The sequence below is a fragment of the Nyctibius grandis genome, chromosome 4 (assembly GCF_013368605.1).
Source record: "Nyctibius grandis isolate bNycGra1 chromosome 4, bNycGra1.pri, whole genome shotgun sequence".
Lineage (NCBI taxonomy): Eukaryota > Metazoa > Chordata > Aves > Nyctibiiformes > Nyctibiidae > Nyctibius > Nyctibius grandis.
In genome coordinates, this window is record NC_090661.1 from 87,049,830 (window position 1) to 87,068,992 (window position 19,163).

A 19,163-nucleotide genomic window follows, 5' to 3' on the forward strand; every position below is an offset into this window, starting at 1 on the left:
ATGCTACAGCACTATTCCGATGGTTTTGAATCACAGGAAATAATAGCACTCAGTCTGTTGCTGTATGCATGTCTGCATTTAGTGTGTGGCTAAATAAAATCCACTTAGAGTATTAACCATAATAAATATTCTCTTTTCAGTAAACCATTTCCCCTCATAGAAGGCAAATCTAATATTACAGTCCTTGACACTCAGATAGAAAAATTGCGCCTCAAGTGTCTCAAACAGATTGGAGAAGCAGCAGCAAGGATGAGAAATGAAGCTACTGATGTGAAAGCCACTCTGACAGAAATTGAGGATTGGTTGGATAAATTACTGCAACTGAGTGAAGAGGTTAGTACTACAGAATACCAGGGATTCAGTTAGTGTAGACGCAGCTGTCTAACACAAAGTGGTGTAACGTTCACTGCTGAAGCAATATCCACTCTCCTTAGAATAGTAATTTTAGATGCTGTGAAAGTAAATAAGTTCCCCTCTGTAATTAGGATTTACTTAAATATAATGTTCTAGTGGGTTAGCTGTCTTCACTGAGAACGTGTGTTGGGAAATAAGCACTCTGTGATTTGTAGAATAGACTCTATTCTGTTTAAAGTGACAGTATTTTGTCCTTTCCTTTCATCCAGAATTGCAAGTCACATTGCTGGTTCAGGGACTGCAGGATATGTGGTGTACTTCTGCATCAACTCCTAACAGAGTTAAACCTGTTTGTTTCTGTGTTTTTTAAATTTTCAGCAACATTTTAAGTTTTCATCTCGGTTATCCCGTAATTTGTTTTCACAATATTGTAGAAATGTTTTATTTTTTCTTTGTCACTTCTGCTTTGAAAAGTTACTGATTTAAAAAAAAAAAAGCCGTTAATTTGGCAGACTTGCAGCTAGCTTACAAAGGTGTGCACAAAGCTGCAAAAAGATAGTAGGCTGTTTCTGTCTTCTGCTAAAAGTCTTATGACGATCTACCCTTAATGTTGAAAGCATTACAAGCACTTAAATATGTGGCAGGTCAATCCAAAGCATTAGCATTTGGGATCACTCACTACAGTCACCATAAAGGAATTGAGATACAAAATATCTCTAGAAAAATTTGAAAAAGATAGAGGAACTGTTTTTCTTCAATAAAACTTATTTGCTTTCCAACAATCTCAATGGTATTTTTAACGATTGTTTCAGAACTATATATTGCATTACTTGCAAAGTAAAACAATTTCCTCTATTTATCATAAATTCATGTTATTCATGTTAATTATTGATTCTAAGTGATAAATCCTTTGACATAAATCCTAATTTATGTTTCTGTTGTCTAAGCATTAGATTAGTTTAACATTCTATTAATTACTGTTCTTAACTTTATTTTCCCCACAAATAATCCACAGCCACAAAACAGTATGCCTGATGTAATCATATGGATGATCCGAGGGGAGAAAAGACTGGCTTATGCTCGTGTTCCTGCACACCAGGTGCTGTATTCCACAACAAGCCCTGAATCATCTGGTAAATATTGTGGAAAGACCCAAACAATCTTCTTAAAGGTACTTTTTTTTTTTCATCCCTTAAAAAAATAATTAACTCCCTAAACTGTGATGCCTTCTGACATGAGCATGGAACACACAAACAAATTATGATCAATGAGGTGTCAAAACTCAGGACAGATTAAAAGCCAGCTGCATACAGCTTCTTCAAAATATCACAGAAAAACAGTAATGTAAAGCTCATCGTACACCCAGAAGTTCCCTAATATGTCTCTCTGCCTTCAGTCTTACTCTTGAATAGTAATGCCTTTCTCCATTTAAGTTTATTTGGAACTTTAATTGGAATAAACTTAAGCAGAAAAAAGGTAATCTGACTGTAGAACAATAGCATTTACAGAGTTTATCAGTGTACTAGTAGTTATATTGATTAATGCTTCAATGCAGACAAGCCTATATCTTCATGTTTTTATGCAAGCCCTCTTATCACACATGTTATGATGCATTGCTTCTACATTTAGTGAACCGTTCTGACTAACCTCTGCATTTCCAGAATCTCCTGATGAGAAACACGTAACACCAACACTGAAGTTTTACGTTGTTGCCATAATTAAAGACTCATTGCTGGATGAAAATGGGGAGAGAATATACAGGAACAGGGATGATACTACTGTTACTGTGTTTGGTTTTTACATGCCCTAGACAGCTGCCATTTAAAGAATGTTTCCTTCCCGAACTATTCATTATTGACTTTTGAGGAAATGCAGTACAGGAAGAGATAAATAAATCATGTATTATTACTCCTATCTCTATGTTATTGTATATATTTTACTGAAAGCTACAATACCTGCATAACATAACAAAGAATAACTTTTTTTGTTCATGTGCCAGTATCCACAGGACAAGACAAATGATGTCAAAATTCCTGTGGAGTTGCGAATTAACATTTGGCTTGGGCTCAGTGCAGTTGAAAAGAAGTTTAATAGCTTTGCAGAGGGAACGTTCAGTGTTTTTGCAGAAATGGTATGTCCGTCATTGCTTTCTTAATTTAAACTTGGATGTGAGTGTTAGGAATTCAATGAAATTGGAGGTCTTTTGAATTTTTTTTTTCTGCATGCTGGGCAGAAAGGGAGAATAGTATTTATTATTCTGAAACAAGTAGACCCCATTCAAGGCAATTAATGATCAAGTCCATTGTGCCTACCAGATGAACTTCAGCAGACCAGATTGTGAACTGGTTAATCAGGTAAAAATCTGGTTAACTCCAGTGATTTCAAAGACATTTATTTTAGATTTTTATCAGTGTAATTAAGATTGGGATCTAGACCATTATGTTTTGGCATATGAATAACCCTTTTATTTTAATTGCTTCTTCACTTCTACAAATGATACTTCAATACAAGTGGTTTTGCTTAATAATGGTTCTTTTGTAGCAGTAGAAATTTAGTTACAGGAAAAACTGGTCAAAACCAGTAGATTCTGCTGACAAAAGGCTACAATATGACAACATTTCAATGGTAAGAGTTATCAAATTTGGAATAAAAATGCTTGAAATAGTCCCACAGCATATAATAGAGATTTTTTATGATAATGGTAAGCAGCAGTCTTTTATATGCCCCATCACCTAATGGGGCATATAATCTAATATCAGTATAATAGCTAATGAGAAAAGACATTTTTACAGAAGCTTGTGTCACCATTGCACATATGCTTAAATATTTAGTAGTGCTGTAGTAAGTCACTTAAAATAGTCAATGGATGTTCAAAGCCATTATTTAAGTTTAGAGTTTAAGAAGCTATTGAATATCTCATTTTTTGCTCTTCATACAGCAATCCAACAATTTTACAGGAATAAGAGCAGAAAAGTCAAGAACATCATAAACTACAAATAATTCCATTAGCATAAAGGGAAACATACTATATAAACTGGGCTGACATCAGAATCATGCCACTGGTAGCTGCTATGATAAGACTATAATTCAGTTTTACACGTTATGAAAGAGGAGATTATAAATAGGAGGAGATTTGAGATGGAAAAGAATGAGAGGATCATGCATTTAAGGAACAGAAGAAACTTATTTGAATAATATAATGGCATTTTATTTAACAAAGCTTTAATTTGGAGGAAGTTTGACTGTAGTTGTAGAGAGGCATTAAATTGAGAAGACAGTTTAGTTTAGCAGTGGAATCATTGTTTACCAGACAGCATAGAAGAAAATGAAAGAAAGAAATTAATGATATCATTGCAGAGTAATGTGGGAAGGGAGTACTTAATTTCAGAAAAAGGAAACGTATAGTAGAATGTTTCAGTTGTAACAGTTACATAAATATCTTTTTTTCTCTCCTAAAAGCTTTTTATTATTCCTTAAGTATTGATTTTTTTTCTTTCTTCTCAAACAGTATGAAAATCAGGCTCTTCTTTTTGGAAAGTGGGGTACCTCAGGACTTGTTGGTCGTCACAAGTTTTCCGATGTCACCGGAAAAATCAAACTGAAAAGAGAGTACTTTCTTCCCCCAAAGGGCTGGGAGTGGGAAGGAGAATGGATGGTTGATCCTGAAAGAAGGTCAGATTTTTTTAATTTTATGCAAGCAGGAATAAAGGAGTTTAATCTCAGAGTGTAGAGTAAATGTTCCTCTGTTTTCTTGGCTGAGAAAAAGATTTTAAGCTGTGCTTTCTAGGACAGCAAAAGCCAACCAATAGCCAAAGCTAGTTAGTAACACTAAAATTAACATCACCTTTTTTAAAAAGTAAAACATACAACAGAAAGAATGCATCCATTTCCCTAGGAACCAGCTTACAGTTTAGAAGTCCCCATGTGATGATGGGCATATTGCTTATATTCTCTATGTCTCAGTGCCTCATCATTAGAAAAGGGATAGTAATAGTTTTCCTTTCCTAGAAAGCTACTGTGAGGATCATTTGTGTCTATGTGAGGTTCTCAGATCCTGCTATGGTGGTTTCAGACAAGACCCTTAGACAGCTAGGTCTTCCGTAGTTAGAAACATAACCCTGACATTCAGTATAAATCTGCAGTTCATGTTGTACCACCACCATTACAGTCTTTGCATGGTCATTCGCATACAGTGGATGGGTTTTGTGTTTATTTCACTAAATGTTGAGAAGTTCCATTGCCCTCGTTAAGCAACTGTCCCAGGTTATTTCTCAAACTGACGCAAGGCAGGGGTTGTTTTCAGAGCCTAAGGTTGTGGTGCCATATGGCAGTTCTTCACCTGGCAGACTGAATTCATGAGGTGTCAATCCTCCCCCAGCTCTAACAGGTTCAGTCTTGCTCTGTCAGAGGTTTTCAACTGCAGAGTTGTGCCAGTTCAGCTATTTGTCTTGCCACACTTTAACCCAGACTGGGTAAATTATTTGTTTCATAAACAAAAGTGAGCATGAGGAAGAGATGATTTTCTTTTTTCTTAAAAGAAAAGGTTCACCCTTTTTAAAACTCTTATTTTCTGATGGTAAAAAAAAAAATACAGGACTGCTGCTATAGAAAAACTGTGCAGGAAAAATACGTGCTATTAATTTGATCCATTTTAAAATTGTGTCGGTTTGTAGGTATGAATGGATGGATTTATTTTCATATTCAATGAATAGTTTTTATTTCAATGAATAATCTGACGTGAAGAAAGGCAATAACAGACATGGAGATATTTTCTCAGATAATGGAAAAAAAAACCCCTACTGTTAAAATGCATAAAAATGTTTACGCCTTGCATCTGCTTTTATTGGAAAACAATCTGCATGGCTTTATTTGACCAGCAGATGGCATTTTAGAACATACTTTAGTGCTTTCTGAATCACAGTTAATCACAAGTGGAAATCGAGGCTATTTTGTCCTTTTAATGTTCCCTTATTTCTTTTGCAAGTTAGAAAAATTAACCAACTGATTACTTGCCTTGTCAACAGCATAAATGGGAATAAAATTAAGTACATTGCCAAATTTTAGTGCATAGCTAGATATATAAAAATTAGAGGTGCATGTAACTGTCATGTGCAGTCTGAGTTTTCCTACACTCAAATATATGATGTTTTTTCTTTTTCCAAAATGAAGTGTTGAAAGCAGATCCTGAATAACACAGCAGTTAAAACACTCCTGCTAGTCACTCATTCTTACGAGTAACGTTCCTCCTATTGCTTACTACTAGTGGAGTTGCTTTAGTTTTAGGAAGACATTCTAAGGAAATAAGTAACCCTCATATAGATGGACTACACTGTACTCTATTAATAAATAGAACTTCACAAAGATGGACAATCCAGAATTCCAGCACGTGTGCACATTCTGTAATTGTTTCTATATATTCTCTGTAGCTAATTAAAATATATTTCGGTTAGTATATTTGCTTTGGACTTGCAGTTTGCTGACTGAAGCTGATGCTGGTCATACTGAGTTTACTGATGAAGTATATGAAAATGAGAGTCGCTATCCTGGGGGGGAATGGAAAGCAGCTGAAGAGAGTTACACAGATGTGGTGAGACTTACTTACATTTTTCACTGGATAAGTAAAGGTTTAAGAGAAGGAGTTCTAGGACTTGCTACACATTATATTTCGTCTACTAATGCACAGAACTGTTATATTTTCCCTACATAAAGAATGGAGAAAAAGCTCCACCACCACGTGAATTCACGTGTCCTCTTGGATGGATGTGGGAAGATGATGCGTGGAAATCCGATTTAAATCGAGCAGTGGATGAACACGGTAAGATTTACTATTTATCTGATGATTATTAGGACAATCTTTCATTAGTCTATACTGAAGGAGGATGCATGTCAGGATTGTAGCAATGTCCTGAGCCCGACAGTGTTTGACATGGAAAAATGTCAAGGAAATATTTGGATAACAGTTGCTTAAGGAATCAGATAAAATGATATTGAGAAATGTTCACTGTCTGTATCTGTTTCTATTTCCATTTTAATCACTGTTCCATCAAACTCACTGTTCTCATTTAGCCTTTCTCAGATCAAAAGGGACCAGTATTTTGAACAGTATATGTAGTAAGTGCATTTATAAGTGCCTACTAGAGAGAGAATCACATAATCTAACCAGCTGTACATTGGTCTTAACTGCGGCAGCAGATGACAATTCTGAGCCAAAAGCTTTGACAAATTAAAAAAAAAATGAAGGCTAATGCAAACAACAGTCTACTAACATGAGAGATTCCAGTTGGGAAAACTGTATATATAAATAATGTGCTTGGAAATAGAACCCATCCTTGTTTGAAATAAGTTTCAAAACATTTTTCCCAAGTCCAGTGTTAATGCAGTCCAATGGTTAGGATCAGGCTTGTAAGATGTGGATTAGTAGCAGTAATTGAGGAGGTTTTTTTTTTTTTAGAGAAGTCAGAAGCTTAAGTTGAGACATGAAGCCTCTGTAATTGCACGAAGAATACATGGCAAAGCCAGGTTTGGCTCTATCTGGTAACGTAACTGGGAGCCTTTAGCCAGGGGACAAGTCACCAGGCAATGCTAAGAGGTGAATCAGGAGGTCTGGTGACCAAAGGAAGTCAGGAACCTGTTTGTGTTGGTCACACACCACACAAGTGTGTGAAGGATTCCTATATTGTTGAGAGCAGAATAACTGCACTGAATTTGTGTGGGAAGGAAGCCACGCAAGACTGATCAGGTTGAGATCTCAACAGTATGCAACTGATTATTACGCAATTCTGAAATGAAAAAGACTTCAAAGTCTTTCTGCAAAGAATCTGATGCTGCTATACAGTTTTTCAGAGTAGATGTACTACTAACCTGATCAGGTTAGAAAACCCTAAGCGCATAGAGCCACCATTTTTCCTGGAGTTGCTTTGACTTTTATATGCTTGCTACTTACACTAAATTAGCACTGTTACCAGCTTAGAAAGTTGTGATATAAACAACCTCATAAGACCATAATTTGGATTATACAGCAATAGGAAAAAGCAGTCAATCTCTCATAGCAAAGTACATTGATTTGATGGTTTGAAAACAAAATGAATAGTAAAAGCAAAACGGAAGGTTGTAGAAGATTCTGGGGAACTCAGAATTTTGCAAAATTATCACCAATTTTAATTTATTCTAAAACAGATGAAAACTCTCAAATAGTTATTGCTTTTAGAGTACTGATATCTGTTGTAACTGGAACCTCTGGTAGGAGTCTGCAGTGACTTTTTAAGAAGAGATCAATCTAAATAAAAGTCTGAGTCCTAGATACCTGGCAACTGAATTATAATATGTAGAGCTAAAATACAGTAATAGGTTTACCAATTCTTAAAGTTTTATGATCAGAGTTCAAATAGTTGGTGTTCCTTTAAAAGCCAAGCTGCTGGAGTTGCAAGACTACGCAGGACCTTCCACTCTCATTTAAAATTAAGGATGAGTTTTCCCTGTGGTGAACTATGAAAAATGTGGTATCAATACACCTAACATTTGAAAAAACAAGAATGCAAAGAAAAGAACTTAAAATGTATTGTATATGTTTTAATGTTGAGATTTTTATTGTTGTGTATATCGTAACATAGCATCATCATAAAATGTCATCAGTTGCCCCCTAGCTATTGGGCACTTTGCAATATCAAATAGTCTTGTGCGACTAAGGCATCATCCTTATAAATAACTCTATTTCCCATGATTTTCTCCTTTGTATCTTGCTTGTGTTTCCGGAAATATGCCAACTAATCAATTGTGTTTTAGGATGGGAATATGGAATTACTATTCCTCCAGACGCTAAACCAAAGTCGTGGGTTGCTGCAGAGAAAATGTACCATACACACCGACGACGAAGAATGGTGCGGAAACGTAAGAGGGATCCAGCTCAAGCAGTAACAGCAGGAAAGGTAAGCAGAACAGAGATGCAGTCAGAGACTTGCACGTTGTAACAGTGTGAGTTTCTTTTTTCAAAAAAAAAGCTGCATGAGATTACTCATTTCCTGAATAAAGAAAAAATTTAATACCAAACCAAAAAATCTAGAACAACCTTATATGTTTTCATTATATTCCTTTTCTTTGTCTTTTTGTAAATTGATGTTTCCAGCTTTGGTTTATGACAGGATTATTAAGCGTGTCAGAGCAAGTACCGATTTTTTTCATTACATTTATACAACACTGTGGATAACAAGGATTTATGTCTTCCAGGGAATCTCATCATATGAAGATCAAGAAGGATGGGAATACGCTTCCTTGGTTGGCTGGAAATTTCACTGGAAACAACGCAGTTCTGATACTTTCCGTCGAAGACGATGGAGACGAAAAATGGCTCCCTCAGAGACACATGGTGCAGCAGCTATCTTTAAACTTGAAGGTGCTTTGGTAAGGACAGAGTATTAAAAACGTCTTTAAAAGTTCAATCTGTTAATTTACAGTAAATACACAATTAAGTATATCAGCTATTTTAGTCCCTGAATTGTTAGACTGATACATAACTGAGGAACTAACACAGTTTATATTCTTTAAATTGTTTAAAGTCTGAAAGGGACCATTAAAGTCAGAGTAGAGACTCTTGCATAACATGCTTATTACTTTATTTTTAAACTATTTTTATTATTACATTATGTGAGATTTAGAGCAAAAGGCCAAATTACTAGATGAGCCTTCTGTAAGTAAAGTGAAAAGATAGCTCAAGCTTTTCATGCACATAATTTAGATGTAGTAACATCAGCACAAGAAACAACAGGCACTGAAATAGCTGCCCCTGATTAATATTTTCATGTATAAACAACCAAAACACAAGAAAGGAAAGGACAGCAAAGTATTGGAGAAGCCAGAATGTCATACATCACAAACAGATCATCAGAATGTAGTTCTTCAAGTTTTCAGGTTAACACAGGTTCATAGATAAGCTCTATTTACCAAAACACAAATTGGAGCAAATAATGTGATAAGGCTACTTTGTATTTCTAAAATAATGATTGAGTCTGATTGTATAGCATTAACAAAAGTTTGCTTTTTTTCCTTGGTTTGTTTCTCTTTTTTTGCACCAAATGTTGACCCACGATTCATTCATAGCATTTTCTTTCTCCACTTAATTTGGTTCCCCAAAGTTTAAAAATTCCTGGTTTAGTTTCTCTTCTGACTATACTTCCTGGGCTATTGCTAGGATAAAGCCTTAGAGCAGTTCTCTGCAACAGCACAGTGCAAAGACCAGCAACCTCTCCGTCACTGAGAGCTAGTGCACCTCCAGAAGTAAGACATTCTGGAAAGTAAGATGAAATGACTGGATCTGATTTCTGCACAGCTTCAATGGCAACAAGGAATGACCTTCAGACATGAATAAACATATTTTAATGTACATCCTGAGTACTCAGGAAAGTAAATTTCTCCTTGTCCTGGAGGAGAGACAGAAACCCGTATATTCCCACACAGAGTCCACTTTTATCAGGTTCCTTCTATGTTTGTAAATATGCAGTAACTTTTTTTCTATGTATAACTTCAGGGAGCAGACACCAGTGTTGATGACGGAGAAGGAAAGAGTTCAGACAAAACCAAGGAGTCAGCTACAAAGGTGTTTGGTGCCAATACACCACTTGTTTCCTGCTACTTTGACAGTAGGTTCTTTCACAATTCCTTTCTTATAAATCATGTCTGTTTCTCCCTGGTCTCAAACAGAACTGTAATTCTTTGTGTTTTACATCTAGGTTTGTACACCTTCTGTTATAATTACTATCTGATCCTTGACTGAGCCCCATTTAGGCTACTAACATTATAGTTAGTCATTCTGATATTTCAGTTAACTGTCATACAGACATTTTTAAAAACTTGATGGGACAGTAATTCTAAATCTAACTATTGCAGCACCTGAATTTTAGACTGTCTGAAATTATGCATTTTTAGCATTAGGGTCCCTCCATAACAATGCAGGGAGATAATCCTGCAGAGAAGATATATGTACAGTTAATTTTTTGCTGGTTTAGCTCACTTAACCAGCTCAATGCAGGGTCAGACTAATGCCTGACCCGGAGGAAGCAGTAAGACCATGTAGCTGAGTTGGCAAAGTGAACAAAACTGTAACTTTGCCAACCTGATTGGCTTTAAATGCCTTGGAATCACTGTAATGGGATTCACAAAAGCAGGGACACTGAGATGGGAGCCACCAGTGTTAGCTAATAGCAATAGAGGCTGATCCCATCCACTCCGAAGACTCAAAACCCTTTTTGAGGATCTATGACTGGAACACTTGTCTTTATTTGGACTCTACAGAACTTAATCTCCCTGCTGGGAATGGGTGCCTAAATCTTAAATCTCGTATTTCAGAAGCTTAGGAAGATTATTGCAGTTTCTTTTAAATAATGACCACAATAGGAGGAAAACAGCACCTTTTCCTGCCAGAGTTCAGAGGTTTCAGCTCATTGAGGCTATGAGTGGCTCAGATTTTTCCAAGGGCTGAAAGGGTTAGAGCTGTCATCTTTTAAAGAAAAGCTGTAGTAACTTAGCCACATGCTCTCCTGGGTTTGGGCTGCGCTCACATCTTCCTTTTAGGTTACTCTACCTTCCCTGCAGTGATTTTTTTTTTTAATCTTTTAGCCAAAAAGACAAGAGTTGCAGCTGGAATAATTTTCTAGAGCTAATAGCTAAAAATGTGAAACTCCCAGGTCCCTGCAAGTGCTGAAGTGAATATTTAAGTTAAGCACAGGAATGCCTGATTCTTGATTCTCTTCGGAGGAGCTAGACAATCACACCGTTTCAAGGAGGAATTTTTGAACAGAAGGATTTTTAGATTATCATATGGTGAAAAATGTCCAAATAGCATTGGAGGTGGTTTTTTTTCATTTCTGCTTTGTGTTGGAACAAATGTTCTCGGGTGCTAGTTTGTTGGTATTAGTACACTTGTCACTAGAAAAGCAAAGTAGAAATGTTACTACTGAGCTTGTGCTTGAGTTAAAAAGTGTAAGGCATTTTTATAAACTCAAAATATGTTCATTACAGAAAAGAAGTCTGTATCATGCAGTTGAACTCTTTTTATTTATTTTGATACAGAAGTATATACTTACCACCTTCGCTGTTATGTCTACCAGGCAAGAAATCTCATGGCTTTAGACAAAGACAGTTTCTCAGGTATGGAAAAATGCTGCTAATGGTGCAGAAAACCCCCTTCTGCAATGAACTAGTTACTTGATTTAGCTATAGAATATCTTAAATCCTTAAGGTCTGTGTATAGGTTCCAGCTACTGAAACTATGCCATAAAGGAAGTCTCACCTTCATTACATATGATCCAGATTTGGTTAGTACTGCCCCAGAAGCTGACAAAAAAAGAAGTGCTCTGTGTGCAGCACCTGCTGCTGCCAACAAATTCTCAGTGAGGGAATGGGAATTCAAATAAGGTCTGAATTTCCCATGACCAATGACTTCCCTATGCCTTAGCTTCTCCTTCTAACCAAAGCCTACATGCAGTTCCTAAGGTGTCCTGCAGGAAGCTTGCACAAAAGCAAGGATGAAGAAAGCTGGATGGCTGTTATGTCACCAACTGCCTCTCAGTGTTCAGTATTTTATATTAATTCACTACTGAGATGAACTTCTAGAAAACTACACACTGCTTTACTAATAAGCATGGCTTTTGTTTCTTTATACAAGTGTACCTGTTGCCCTTTTACTTCCAGCTCTCAGGTATTCCAAAAGCATTGTATCCATTTGGCATCTTTGTAGTCAGGCTAATTCATTACTCAGGTTATCAAGTAATTAATTTTTGCTAATTAGAATTAAAATTCCACTGGGAAGTCAGAGAGCAAATTGAAATTAGATTCTGTAAGAATATGACTTTAGAGTTCCTTTAAATAAGTTCAGCCAAAGATAAAGATTAAATGGGCAGTTTAGAATTTTCTTTCCCCATCAACCTCCATTTGTATCCTTCTTTTTTTTCCCCTGTTTTTATTGATAATTGAGTAGGCATAATGCATTTGTTAATTTGTTACAGAAGATTTAGAGCTATAGATGTTTTAGTGCTGTTTTCTGAAATGAGGGGGTTTTTGTACAGCTGCCTGTGTGTATTCAGTCTTATTTCAATAAACAGCACTTAAAAGCAATACAAAGAAACAATAATGCCTCTAATTTGCATATGTAAAGTTCAAGATAGGTACCTCAAATGGAGTCACACATAAACTAGCACATCTAGTGCTAGTTTGAGGAGTCAGCCAAATTTTGCAAAACTGATCAGGTACCTAGCCAGAAGTTGTTGAAACTGACCTAAAGATAACCTTTAAAATAGCCTCTAGTCCTTAGTAATTGTAATTTGTACAGGAAATGCTAATGACCATCATCAGATACCTTCTACAGAGCTCTTGATGATTTAAAGACCTGCCAAATATTGGGCCTAGACAACTTTAATCATTCGGCTATTTCACAAAAGGTTGCTATAAATAAGCATGTTTGAAACCAAAGCTTGATCTGAGCAATAGAGCCTGGGAGAATTTGTTGTTGGGCAACTAGTTAGAACTAGAGTTATTTCTTTGTAATATTTATGAGGCTGTACAGTTGTATATCAATGGAGACAATAAAAAAAAGCTGCTATGGACAATATTTAAGAGGAGATTAGTACAGGCATTGTTGTATTTTAGTTTTCAGGTTCTCTTTCTGATTTGCAAGATGTTTTATCATTTTCATTTATTACTCTGTTAATAAAGACTTGTATAAAGGAAGCCATTTAGTAATCAAATGGAATTTGCTCTATTAAGTATAAATTATGTCTGTGTGGGGGCTTTTGTTTTATATAGAATGGCTTATAGAACTGACAATGACAGCAGAGAAATAACATACTATATTTGATAAAGATTGTGCTTGTTTCTTTGTCTGTAACTCTGCTTTTAATCTTTGTATAATATTTCAGATCCGTACGCTCATGTTTGTTTCCTCCATCAAAGCAAAACAACTGAGATCATTCATTCAACTCTAAATCCTACATGGGACCAAACACTCATATTTAATGAAATTGAGATCTATGGGGACCCACAGACAGTAGCCCAAAACCCACCTAATGTTGTTATTGAACTTTTTGACAGTGACCAAGTGGTAGGTGAATGGGTTTTACCCTGATTGCTTTTTTTATTTATTTATATTAATTGAGAATAACATTAATGGCTATGATTGCTATTTTTGGTTGCAGGGTAAAGATGAATTCCTTGGAAGAAGTGTTTGTTCCCCCATGGTCAAGTTAATCCCAGAAAAGGATATCACACCAAAACTGCTCTGGTATCCTGTAATAAATAATGGCAAAGCTAGTGGAGACATTCTTTTTGCTGCAGAACTTATTTTGAGGGACAAGGTATATATATTCCTTATTTTTTTTTCCTGTGTATATTTAATACAATATGATATATTATATATCCTTTCACAGTGAATCATAATGTGAAGAATTGACTTAATACTTGCAAGATATTTCATTTAAGGAAGGTGCGAGAAACTAATACTCATGTTTGTGTCTTAATAGGGTGGCGCCAACCTTCCAATTCTTCCATCGCAGAGAACACCAAAGCTTTACATGGTACCTCAAGGAATCAGACCAGTAGTTCAACTCACTGCTGTTGAGGTATTGTTTATTTTTAAACTGACTGAATACAAGTACAGTCATCTCATCCTCTAGATAGTAAGCTTGTGTATTTGCTTCAAGAAAAAAAATATTTCACAGTGAGAAATATGGGGGTTTTTTTCATTAAGCGTTTTTGAGTTTCATTTTTTCCATTAACTTTCCTAGAACAACCACCTTGAAATATTTTGTCAGTCACATTTTATTATTGAAAAGACTTTATTTCTTCTTTACTATTTTTTGAGAATCATATTAAGCATATTGATATCTCTCCAACTTTTGCTTGTATGGGATCTTATTTTACAGATTCTGGCGTGGGGGTTGCGGAACATGAAAAACTACCAACTGGCACCTGTTATGTCTCCGAGTCTTATTGTGGAATGTGGCGGTGAAATGGTGGAATCTGTGGTGATCAAAAACCTCAAAAAGACACCAAATTTTCCATCTTCTGTTCTCTTCATGAAAGTTGTACGTTGCAAAAAGCTATATACCAGCTATCTATAGCAAAACCAGTTATCCCATACTTTTAAAGGTCAAGGATTTGTTATGCAAGAATGAATGGAAACACGCACATCCTTTTTTCACTTAACATAAGCAATTTACTGAGCCTGAAAATCCTAATAAAGATCATGTAAACATGTCTTTACAGTCATTGCTAAATTATACAATTTTATATGCACAATCCAGTGCAATATATATATATATTTATTTGAAAAGGCATCAATTTACCTGTAGATATGTGGCTACTTTCCTACTGCTAGGATGGGAGCTGTGCAAGAGTCAAGAAAATTCAAGATTTGAGGCAATTAAAATTATTCTTACCGTCTTTTATTGAATCATAATATAAGGTCAGAAATTTTCATTCACCATACAGCCATAGAACATAATAGTTCAATATCAAATAAATGAAGTAATAGCTCTAAGGGAAATCTTTATTCTTAATTTTCCTTCTGTTTGCACTATAAACAAACTCTTAACTTTTCATTTTTAGCTTTTGCCAAAAGAGGAGTTATACAGTCCATCTCTTGTTATTAAAGTAATAGACCACAGACCATTTGGACGGAAGCCCATCGTGGGACAGTGTACTATTGATTTACTGGAAAGCTTTCGCTGTGACCCCTACACTACTAAAGAAGACATTGCACCGCAACTGAAAGGTAGACAGCTGGAAAATGGAAAAGTTCTACTTTCTTGTGAGGTGCTAGAATAACCTACCTTCAGTGTTTACTCTGCATACTGTACTGATGAACAGCCATTTCGTGTTGTGTACTTATTTGGATGTGATCTGAAAGAAAAAAAAATCTAACTCAGAGTAGTAATTAGTGCAATATTTTGTGGAGCATAAGAGGACGGAGTGCAAAGGCAAGTCCACTCTCAGTCTTAGTGTACTGGTTCCCTGAAGTTCCTCTTTAATATCAAGTTGGAATTTAACTACCTGTAGATTACCCCTGCACTAAGTACCAAAGTAACAATCCAGTATTCCAGCAAGAATGCTCTGACTACAATGCTGACTTTTTCCTCTCTATTTTTTCCAAGTTTTACTCTTTTTTAAATTCTATATATTTGAGAAATGCTTGCGTATCCTGCACAAAAATATGTTGTGTATTTTTAGCAGAAAATGGCAACTAATTGCTTTCTTTAGAGGATCAATCATACAGCCAATGAATTATTTTACATCTTCTGTAACTGTTTGGATTTCAAATCTGATTAAAATGTTTAGTAAGATATTATTCCTACACCATATTGCCTTAATAAAATCTTTGGCTTACAGTTAGTCTGCTCTCCTCTGCACCTCGCCAGGATACGGTAATTGAAATGGAAGACACACAGCCACTGCTAGCAGCTCAGGTAATCTTTGAAATTTGATTCTTGACTTTCTTCTTCAGATCTGTGATTTCTGAGAAACTATCCAGACAGCAAAATTGTCAGAAACATAGCAACCTTCTGGAAAGCCAGATGGAACAAAGTTACTTTGTGACAGGAAAGCAAAGGAAATATGTTAATCATTTTAACCTCTGCTTTCATATAGCAAACATCAAACTATAGCTTTTTGTGCATGGTAAAGTTCACCCAGTAGCTTAAGAATGAATTCACTTGTTCAACAGTTACTGAAAGCATATCATAGAGCATTACCCAGTTGTACATTGGTGATGGTGAGAGCAGCCTGATCTTTTGCAGACTGAGCAGTTCTAAATAAAGGAGCTAGAAGTAGGTGTATGCTTTGGTGGGTACAGAATCAAAGCCATGGTAACACAGACCTTCAGCTAATCATTTTATCCCAGTCGTGGCTTTGCCTCTCTTACTATGAAGTCATCCAAAACTGATACAACTGAAACAATTTTTTCTGCACTAACACTTCTTTTCTTTCCTTTTCTGTTGTGCCTTGTGAATCTCTCTACTGCTCTGATTCTTTCAGGACCACCACAATAGAATTTTACTTTCCAGGTAAAACATAATTCAGCTTGCAGAATTTTACTTTGGAGTTGAAACATGAGTTAAGACAAATTTCAGACAGTAAATTTTCATGGAAAAATTTTCAATTATTTTAGGACTGTAAAATGTTCCCCTTACCTAGAACGTGTTTTCATAAATTTCTGATGGCCTGTTATTTTAAAGGAAGCACAGAAGTTATGCCTTTTAATGTAGTAATTTTGCAGGCTGTTAATCCACAACTTTGATTTTTCAAAAGTGCAGAATTTTTTATTTTGTTACAGAGGTCCCAAAGTAAATAGTACTGACTTTAAACTTTCGAACTCTCACTGCTATTTGAGTATGTTATTGATTTCATTGTTCTTCCTTCATTTCTTCTTCTGTATCTTAATATCATGACATTCAGAGTCTCAGTATCTCATAGACCATGTTCTTGTATTTACTTTCATCATACATGTAAATTGTCCTTAATATTTAATTTAGAACAGTAACTTTTATCTGAATTAGGCCTTCTGTTCTAATGTAAATGCTTTATAGCTGGTACAGAGAATTTTTATTTCCTTTTAAAATTTTAAGAAAAGAGATGAAAAAAATAAAGAAAACTTAGCACTTCGAACTTACTGGCAAAATTGATTGACTTTGTGTAGATGATTTCAACTATAAGAGGGAAAATTTTAAATGCTACATAAGGTGAAACACAATTTCTTTTAGAGTTTGACAGCACCTGAGCCAAATATAACACTAGATACAGTGATAGCATCCATATTAGAGAGGGAAGAATATTCAAAACAATTCAAATTGAAATAAGTAAAACTGTGGAAAGTGTAAGCAATATGCAGACAACACCCTGAGGACACAAAATGCCAAAATTTCATCAATTACATTCCAATTTCCAGTGTTTAAGCAGTATGTCAACAGCACTCAGCAAAATGGCTTCTCCAACAACAGTGCATGTATGTATGTATGTACCAAGCTAATGCATGGAGATGACCAGAAAGGGGTGGGGAAAAATGTTAATGTGTTGTGGTCATGAGGCTGTACTTCTCTTGGCAATTATTCCATAGAGAGATTTTGGAGGAGATGATGCTCATAAGCCTAGTATGATTAGTTACAAATATTAAGGTATCCTTCTTCTGAAAGTCTTACTATGTGTGTACAATACACATGAACTATTAAAAACTTTTTTTGTGTGTCAGCTTATTTGGAAGCTGTGTACTAAAAGCACCAAAATCAACAGGAATTATTTAACCACACTATTAATATTTAAACAGTCTCCTTTCTGGAGAATAAAATAAATCTACAGTAAATAAAATTCTAACTGTAACTTTTCTAGAGACCCACTATATCTCTCTTTTTTTCCCCATAATTTCAAGATGTTCAAAAGCTAATAATTCAGTGTTAGTGTCCTGAAAATGTCATGTATAAGAATCTACAGTGAAATCACTGGGTACATTAAAAAAAAAGGACAGTAACCGTTACATGATCTTTACCATGTGACCATTTCACTCCAAAATCTCGAATTATCATATGGCATTTTATTCTGTGTTTTGGCATTCTGTGAGCACATCCTGCTTACCAGTTTTAGTAACAATAATATCAAAATATTTCCTTCGTGAATTTTTAAAGAAGGTCTTATGGTTTTGATTTATTTTTTTTTCTTAACCTTTTCTTCCCAAAGCTACCAAGTGCATTATTTGAAGAGACATTTGAAGGTATATCAAGGGGGGGTAAAAAAAAACAAACCCGCAAACCCTAATTTAAACTCTTCCAACATTATGCTTCGATGAAAGATTCAGAGTTCTACACAATATATTTTGTGAAAAGGCTTTAAATTGGGAGTTTAAATTATTATTGCATAATTATGCAAGCTACCCTTCATGTTGTCAACATCACAAACCAGTGTTCAAACACAGTCATATTTAAATATAGCAAAGTATTCAAAATTACCTCATGAATTCTGCCTGAATGAATTCTGAGTTTTGCAAATCACTAATGATATGGTTTCTGAGAATAAATCACTCCAATTGCCTTTCAAAAATCTGACAGTCCCATGCAAATCTGAAAAAATTATGCTGTATTTCTGATTTGAAGTTAGACAAGACTACTAAAATACAGTAGACCTGCACATCCCAGCAAGATAATTACTTACAGAATAGAAATGGGAGTAAATGAGTATGATATACCAGAGTGATGTCCTGACCTATTGATGCATTTGGCTTGTATTCATAAAATGTCTTGCATATTTCTTCTGCTTTGCACAAAAATTTATCAATTATGCCTTTAAATTAAAACACAAGGTATGATACATAAACACTAGCACAAATCACACTTGCTAATCACGGCTTCCAAATGGGATGCATGATGCTTGCTCTAAATGGACTAACCGCTCATAATTACGGTATCTGTGATTTAACAGGTGAAGCATTTTGGATTGTGCAGATTGTTATTACACTTATACGGATAAATGTATAGGCACATATACTGGTTGTTACTGTACTTTATAATTCTTCACGTTTTTTTGCAGACTCCTGAAAATCCACAGCCCGAAAACAATTGAAAAATAATAGTAGAAGGAAAAGGGGAAAAGGCTCTTGAGCATTAGCAAATTGTTTTATAAAGAAGTAAATATTCAAAAAGGGCAAAATATCACTTGAATTTTATGTATGTGAAATTTGTTTGGAAAAAAATCTCTGGAATAGATTCAGTTTTGTAAGTGCTCTTAAAAACATTTTTCATCAGAAATAAATCAGATCCAGTGCTCTCTGCAACCACAGATGA

General features: G+C 35.3%; 1 protein-coding gene across 4 annotated transcripts in view; it reads left to right on the forward strand.

The window, feature by feature from the left end:
• Window positions 1-19,163, forward strand: part of MYOF (myoferlin) — a 71,533-nt gene that overhangs the window by 39,840 nt on the left and 12,530 nt on the right. For all 4 annotated transcript variants that reach the window (XM_068397549.1, XM_068397550.1, XM_068397551.1 and 1 more), the window contains 16 exons: window positions 141-333; window positions 1,370-1,525; window positions 2,354-2,485; window positions 3,863-4,026; window positions 5,827-5,941; window positions 6,064-6,169; window positions 8,137-8,279; window positions 8,578-8,751; window positions 9,875-9,986; window positions 11,416-11,493; window positions 13,260-13,441; window positions 13,536-13,694; window positions 13,860-13,958; window positions 14,262-14,423; window positions 14,947-15,112; window positions 15,727-15,803. In XM_068397549.1, coding sequence (XP_068253650.1) covers window positions 141-333; window positions 1,370-1,525; window positions 2,354-2,485; window positions 3,863-4,026; window positions 5,827-5,941; window positions 6,064-6,169; window positions 8,137-8,279; window positions 8,578-8,751; window positions 9,875-9,986; window positions 11,416-11,493; window positions 13,260-13,441; window positions 13,536-13,694; window positions 13,860-13,958; window positions 14,262-14,423; window positions 14,947-15,112; window positions 15,727-15,803 — 2,218 coding nt within the window. The remainder of the gene's footprint in view (window positions 1-140; window positions 334-1,369; window positions 1,526-2,353; window positions 2,486-3,862; window positions 4,027-5,826; window positions 5,942-6,063; window positions 6,170-8,136; window positions 8,280-8,577; window positions 8,752-9,874; window positions 9,987-11,415; window positions 11,494-13,259; window positions 13,442-13,535; window positions 13,695-13,859; window positions 13,959-14,261; window positions 14,424-14,946; window positions 15,113-15,726; window positions 15,804-19,163) is intronic.